Source organism: Myotis lucifugus, unplaced genomic scaffold, assembly GCF_000147115.1.
Source record: "Myotis lucifugus unplaced genomic scaffold, Myoluc2.0 scaffold_106, whole genome shotgun sequence".
NCBI lineage: Eukaryota > Metazoa > Chordata > Mammalia > Chiroptera > Vespertilionidae > Myotis > Myotis lucifugus.
In genome coordinates, this window is record NW_005871154.1 from 3,248,132 (window position 1) to 3,256,299 (window position 8,168).

The 8,168-nt window shown below is 37.5% G+C and overlaps 1 protein-coding gene across 17 annotated transcripts in view; it reads left to right on the top strand.

Annotated features, from left to right (window-relative positions):
• Positions 1-8,168, top strand: part of PICALM (phosphatidylinositol binding clathrin assembly protein) — a 111,162-nt gene that overhangs the window by 32,541 nt on the left and 70,453 nt on the right. For 16 of the 17 annotated variants that reach the window (XM_006092889.3, XM_006092890.3, XM_006092891.3 and 13 more), the window contains exon 2: positions 2,805-2,947. In XM_006092889.3, coding sequence (XP_006092951.1) covers positions 2,805-2,947 — 143 coding nt within the window. Of the gene's footprint in view, positions 1-2,804; positions 2,948-8,168 lie in introns of those variants that run through there. The other variant, XM_023757367.1, reaches the window with a different exon arrangement.

Consider the following 8,168-nt stretch of genomic DNA (forward strand, 5'->3'; position numbering starts at 1 on the left):
CAGCTTCTGGCAGAGTGGGGTTCCCCCTGTGTGAGCACACTCGTCCACCAGGGGCAGCTCCTGCATTGAGCGTCTGTCCGCTGGTGGTCAGTGTATGTCAAAGCATCCGGTCGTTCTGCCGTTTGTTCAATTTGCATCTTAGGGTTTTAGTATATAGGATTTATTTATTTATTTATTTAATCCTCACCCGAGGATATTTTTTCCATTGATTTATTTTTTTAAGAGAGTGGAATGGAGAGGGAGAGAAGAGAGAGACACCAATGTGAGAGAGACACATCGATTGGCTGTCTCCCACATGCCCCCGACCACGGCCAGGAGCCTGCAATGAGATACCTGCCCGACACTGTATCCACTGAGTCAAACCTGGCTAGTGCCCCTCAATGAGCATTATAATTTCCCCAATTTTTGAATGCTTCCAGGAGAAGTGGTATACTCTGGTTAAGAAATAAGTAAGATTTGGACTCTGGCTTTGGCAGTGGTAGTAGGATAAAGAGGAGAAAGTGGAATTGGTGGAGGTTTAGGAGGCTTGGTACTGATGGACTTTAGGGAGTATATATACATACACAGAGAGATAGGAGTGCATTTGGGGCAGTATTGTGACAAGAAATTTTGTGACAGGTTTAATTTTGAAAACTAATAAAATAAGCCCGGCTGGCATGGCTCAGTGGTTGAGCGTTGACCTATGAACCAAGAGGTCACAGTTCGATTTCCAGTCAGGGCACATGCCTGGGTTGTGGGCTCCATCCCCAGATTGGGGCGTGCAGGAAGCAGCCAATCAATGATTCTCATCATTGATGTTTTGCTCTCTCCCTAACCCAGTGGTTCTCAACCCGTGGGTCGCGACCCCTTTGGGGTCAAATGACCCCTTTCACAGGGGTCGCCTAAGACCATCGGAAAATACATATATAATTACATATTGTTTTTTGTGATTTAATCACTCTACTTTAATTATGTTCCATTTTGAAACAATGAAATTTGGGGGGTCACTACAAACATGAGGAACTGGGATTAAAGGGCCGAGCATTAGGAAGGTTGAGAACCATTGCCCTAACCCTTCCTCTCTGAAATCAATAAAAAAAAAATTTTTTTTAAAAGAAAACTATTAAAATAAGATTGTGAAGAGTAAAATTACTGTTGATGTGACCATGAGGAATTAACTATTATTTTTAAGAACTGAATGGATTATCAAGACAATTTCTGTAAGGATATAGGAAATTAGATTATGTAAAAAACATTGGAAAAAGGCTAGGAATATAACTTCTTGTAATTACGTTCAGAACTTGACAACTGTGCTTGAAGTTTTAAAGAATTCACAAACAAGAGTTAGATAGGCCTTGCCCTTAGTAGATTACATTTTGAGAGGCAAAGAAAACTTAACTTTGGATATAAGGCAAATGCGGTATATTTTCAGTGCCATAAGACAGGTATAAAGTACTATTCAAGAAGATGCAGAGAAGGCAGAGATCATATTCTGTTTCTTACTATCAGGAGCTGAACCATACACAGCAGGCTGAATGTGCTATTTAATTTTGTTGCAGTAGTCTGAATTGTGAAAGCCTTGTCATGCTTCTGTTCCATGGCACTCTGTCTGACTGTTGTGCTTTGTTCTCTAAGCATTGTTGGCCAGGGTAACTGCTTATCAAAAATGGATTTGCTTATCAAATGTTACTTTGTATAATAATTGGACCTGTTAGAACAAACATTTTTGAAAGATTATAAGTAGATAATTGGTCTTAGTTACATTGATATTTCTTGCTAGCAATGAAGGCCAAGTTAGGTCACTTGAATTCATAATTAATCATTATTCACTGAAGATTAAAAATGGGCAAACTGCTAGTGAGTAATGAATAACTTCAAATTTTTCCCCCTTTATGGTAGTTACAACTGAAATACTTATACATACTTTATATACTTTAAAAGTAAAACAACTCATTTCTTGGTCTTCTCTCTATTCTCTAAATTGGATCATATTTTGTATTTTCTCTTTTGAATTTGCCAATAATAATCTCTTAAGCAGATTGGGAGTGAAACTTTGTGGTCTTAAAGAGCATTTTTTTGTTTTCGTTTTGGTGCTAAAAATTGTATATTAAACTATTTTATAATAATGTTTTCTAATTTGAAATATAAAATTAGAACTTTTATTTTAACTTTTTCAGGGTAATATTTAGTAGAATTCCCGGATTGTTTCTTATTTGGAAATTTATTGCAATAAGAAACTTCAGTCCATTTTTCAGTTTTGTCAGTGTTAGCTAGCTGCTATCAGCTGATATTTGAGACAACTCAGTATAATGGAAGGGAGAAAAGAATGAGAATCACTCTACTCTCTCAGAGACCATACAACATATCTGTTATCTTTCTATTAGTTCAGACAGTATTCTAGGACCTTCAGCTTGTTCATACTTCCACATACATGATCTCTTTAAAAGTTTTTTAAAAGGTAGGGATGAATAATAGTAGTAACTCTGAATGTTTATCAGTAGTTAAAAAAACTGTGAAAGTTCCTCAAGGCTTTGAAGTAATTTCCTTTGAGATAAATAAAAATATTGAGGTTGAATTACTCTGTGGGGGAGTTTGATTTACTTTCTGGTATTATTGATCATTTATGTGATTCTAATCATACCCTGTTTACTTCTCAGGTAGATTATAGTGGTCTCAGTTCTTCTTCTGAGAGGTTTTTTACAACTTTTCCAAACTACCTATTGTTGCTTTACTCTGTTAGATCTTTCATCTGTTAGTGTGCAAATCTGGCATTAACAGTAAACTAAAGCCAGCGAATAAATTAATCTTTTTTCTTTTTATTGCAGACTTAATTCAGTGCACAAATGAGATGAATGTGAACATCCCACAGTTGGCAGACAGTTTATTTGAAAGAACTACTAACAGTAGTTGGGTAGTGGTCTTCAAATCTCTCATTACAACTCATCATTTGATGGTATATGGAAATGAGGTAAGCAGAATTTTTGGTTAATAAGCATACTGGTGTGTGGACTGATTGTTCATTTTCTTACCCTGAAACTTCAGGAATGGCTTCAGCAACTGAGTAATATAGGTAGAAAGGGCAAGGTGCCTAAGGAAAAAATAATTGTATAATATGGGCAAAGATGGCTTGTAAGCGAGAAAGCAGAAAGTGGGTCAGAGCACAGAGGGCTTCAATAATGGGATCAAGAAGCAAAGAGTAATGCCTAGAAATGGGTTCTGTAAATGGCACTAGTCTTTGCAGGCCTTGTATATGGACTGAATGTTTGTCTATATCCAGTTGCTTTTTTACTACAGACCAGTCAGATTTGTCTGATCTCATATAGTGTCTGTGGAAGCACTTTGCCTAATTCATGGGAGTGATGACCTTTTGCTTAGAAGGACTGATTGAAGAATGCCTTCTTCAGCAGAGGCAAGATGTGTATCTGAAGTCTCTCTTACCCAAAAGGGGAACGAATAAGATGCACAAGCTTTTTCAGATTAATGTTTGGAGAGAATCATCTTTTTTTTCTATGCAAGTCTAGGAACTCACTTTTGAGTTCTTACCTTAAATGACTTTCTCAGCCCAGTATACTTCTAAAATTCTGTTAAAAGCAACATTTAAAATTGTGTTAAAAAAACATTTGCATGGAACTAGACAAGTCCACATTGGTATGTATGTACCTTAGAAGAATGCTGCCCACTGGGAAATAGCTTCCATAGAGATGGGGAGGGGCTTTAGTCATTGGTATTAGACTTCTGAGCACAATGACTTAACTTTTTTTAAATGTATTTTTATTGATTTCAGAGAGGAAGGGAGAGAGAGAGAAACATCAGTGATGAGAGAGAATCATTGATTGGCTGCCTCCTGCACGCCCCACACTGGGGATCGAGCCCGAAATTTGGGCATGTGCCCTGACTGGGAATCGAACCATGACCTCTTGGTTCATAGGTCGACTGAGCCCACAGACTTTCTGACATCCATCACTTTACTTATTCATTATTTTGAGCTTTTTGGTCATGAGACTTTTTTATCATCTTTGACATATACCAATAGAGCTTTATTAAAATTCAGAATTAAAACAGGTATTCACCGACAACTTTATCATTGCAACAGATCCATTTGCACATTTTGGTGTGTTTTGTTTGTTTGTTTGTTTTGGTCTTTGTCCGAAAGTATTTTTATAGCTGTATCTAGATGAAATATTGTTTCGTTTTTAAAAAATATTGCATCATAAGCATCACCATGTTCTATGTTCTTTGTATTTATCTTTAGTTATTACATAGTTGATCATATACTCTATGATTTTCTTAACTGTTCCCTTTGCTAGAAAATTTAAATTTTATTATTCACTGTTTTAACACTCATTGACTGCTTTTATTTGTAATTTTTAAGTTTTAATCATTATTTCCAGAAGTGTTACCTGTAAATGATTACTTAGTCAATAGGCATGACCATCTTTAGGACATATATTGCCATATGTTACTCAATTGCTTTCTAATTCATTATACCCAGTATACAGAGTCAGTAGAAATGCTTGGATATATTCATTTCAATGTAACTTGAAACATTTTGATCTTAACTAGGGTAAATTTATCTGTAATGTGTTTACTTACGATCACGATCATTTAATCGAAAGAATATCAGGTTTATAGGTACTTTTACCTTTAAAAATATATATATATAGTCGACTTTGAAACCACATGGGACTTACTAGGTGTACGGATTAATAATGCAGATTTTTTTTAATAGGTGGAATTATACATATGTTGATATATATGCGATTTTATATGTATGCTATTTTATTGTGTTGACAACAAGCTTCAAAACTTCATGTCAACTTTGCTGAAGGTGTTAACATCATAGATACTTTTACACTTAAAAATATCAAATTTCGTGCCAAAAAAAGAGCATTTGCGGGAAGTTATAATTCATTACTTTATTTTGAAGAAAAGTGCTGCTGAATACTTCGGGAAGCTTATGGTGAACATGTTCCATCTCAAGATACTTGTGAACAACGGTTTAAACGCTTTAAAAGTGATGATTTCGATGTGAAAGACAAAGAACATCCAGGTCAACCGAAAAAGTTTGAAGACCAACAATTACAAGCATTATTGGATGAAGATGCATGTCAAACTCTAAAACAACTTGCAGAAAGATTAAACATTGCTCAGCAAACAATTTCCGATCATTTACAAGCAATGAGAAAGATTTTAAAGGAAGGAAAACGGGTGCCACATTAACTGAAGGAAAGACAAATGGAAAACCAAAAAGTCATCAGTAAAATGTTGCTTCAATGGCACGAAAGAAAGTCTTTTTTGCATTGAATTGTGACTGGCGGTGAAAAGTGGATTTTGAGAATCCCAAATGCACAAAATCATGGGTTGATCCAGCTCAACCATCAACATCGACTGCAAAGCCAAATCTCTTTGGAAAGAAGACAATGCTCTGTGTTTGGTGGGATCAGGAAGGTGTGGTGTATTATAAGCTTCTAAAACCAGGTGAAAATGTTAATACTGATCGCTACCGACAACAAATAATGAATTTGAACCATGCTTTTATCATGAAACAGCCAGAATGTTCCAGAAGACACAGCAAAGTAATTTTGCTTCATGATGACGCACCATCACACACTTCAAAACCAGTTAAAGACACGTTAAAAGATCTTGCCTAGAGAGTATTAACCCACTCGCTGTATTCACCAGACCTTGCTTCTTCAGATTACCACTTGTTCTGATCGATGGCACATGCACTTTCTAAGCAGCACTTCAAAGCATACCAAGAAGTGGAAAATTGGGTCTCTGAATGGTTTGCCTCAAAACAAGAAAAATTCTATTGGGACAGTATCCACAAATTACCTGAAAGATGGGGAAATTTGTAGCTAGCGATAGACATTACTTTGAATAAAGCACTTTTGATGTTTCTCTTGAAATTATCATGTTTTCTTTGATTACAAACTCCGGATTATTAACCGGTACACCTGGTATATTTCATGGGTCTGCTTATATGTGGAATTTTTTTCCAGTAAATACTGTAAATGTATTTGCCTTAAGACTTTTAATAACACTTTCTTTTCTCTAGTTTATTGTAAGAATCTATATATATAAAAGCCTAAGAGACTGGTAGACCGGTCGCTATGATGCGCACTGACCACCAGGGGGCAGACACTCATACACAGTGCGCTCCCACACCAGGAGCACTGCTCAGCTGACCAACAGGCACCAGACATGCAGCTCACAGCTGCCGAGTGCTGCTGTGGCAGCACGAGCCTCTCCCACCTTCGTGGCAGCGCTACTAAGTGGTGGAGGCAGCAGGCGCAGCAGGACCAGGATGAGTGGGAGTCATGTGGTGCCTGGCTCGGGCTCGGGTTCCTTCCCAGCCGCCTGCCACATCGCACACTACTACATCCCTCGAGGGGTCCCGGATTGCCAGAGGGCGCAGGCCAGGCTGAGGGACCCCACCAGTGCACGAATCTGTGCACCAGGCCTCTAGTATAGTATATAATACCTATAACATACAAATATGTGTTTGATTGTTTCTTATTGGTAAGACTTCCAGTCAACAGTAGATAATAATAGTTAAGTTTTGGGGGAGTCAGAAGTTATGGTGTATTTTTTTGACTGCTCTCGGGGTTGGCACTCCAACCCCTGCATTATTCAAGGGTCAGCTGTAGTTTATTCTTTAAAAAGAAAAAGCTACACATATAACCAACTGCAATGCCAGATAAAGAGGCTGTAAATGAGATGATAATACTAGAAGCAAAACCTTGATAAAGGCATTTACTGTCTTTCCTTACAATTGACTGACAGGAAGAGAAAGATAGCATTTCAGTATGGTTTTTACTCTAGATAAACTCATGTTTAGTTTCCCTTAAGCAGCCAAGACAAATTCAGTACTCTGTTCATTTTTTGTGCTAGTTTATGCAACCCTCAGGTTTTCACGTTGGCAGTTGTTATTAGTCTTTTGAGAGAGTATGCATAGGATCTTACTGTACTGCAGTGTTGGGAATGCCAGTGGTTCTCAACTAGGGCAAAGGAGGAGAATGATTCCCCCCACCCAGGGATATTTGTCACAACTGGAAGGAATGCAACTAGCACCTAATGAATAGAGGACAGGGATGCTTCTGAATGTTTTATAATGCATAGGATAGATCATCACAAAAAAGAATTATCAAAACTTATGAAAATCAGAGTCTAATATTGCCATTTGAACAGGTTATTTTAGGATAAGTGATGAAAGGTGAGTCTTTGATTGGTTTGTTTAGGGTGATCGCAGATCAACAAGATTGAATTGAGAGCAATGGAATACATCCTAATTGATGGTAACCCCCTCTGCATACTTTAAAAAAAAAAAAAGGAAATCCTAAGGAGAAGTGAAATTGAAAGGAGTTGCTTTAGCTCTTTTTTTTTTGAGGTTGTATATAATGGGAAGTTAAGATAATGTTCTGTGGTAAGCATTTTGGAGAGCATTTAGAGAATGTGAACTTTTATATATATGCTGACCCAACAATTCATCCCTAACTATGTATCATGAGAAACTCTTATACACTTGCACATGGAAACCAAGTACAAAGATGTCAAACATACTATATAATAAAAGGTCAATATGCAAATTGACCAAACAACAGAACGACCCGTCACTATGATGTGCACTGACCACCAGGGGGCAGACGCTCAATGCAGGGGGAGCGCCACTCAGCCAGAAGCCTGGCTCAAGGCTGGCAAGCACAGAGGCGGTGGCGGGAGCCCCTCCTGCCTCCGCAGCAGCCCTAAGGATGTCCGACTGAGGGCTTAGGCCTGCTCCCTAAGCTGTCAGTCGGACATCCCCTTAGGGATTCCGGACTGTGAGACGCGCAGGCTGGGCTGAGGGACCCACCAGTGCACAAATCTCATGCACCAGGCCTCTAGTGGTTAATAATAGTGAAATTGGCAAGAATTATAGTATCCATAAGAAATTAATACATAATCTTATGTTCATTGAAATACTAGAACATTTAAAATGAGTGAGCTAGATCTACATAAATTAAATGAATAATTCTTAGAGAAAAGTTGTTACAAAGCATATTAGAAAAGTATAGTATGGTATTTCTATAAAATTAAAATAGAAAACAAAATTATGTAGAGTTTATAGATACTTATATATGTAGTAAAATTATAAAAATGTGGGAATGACATATAGTTCTTCAGAAAAGTGATTGCCTCCGAAGAGGGAG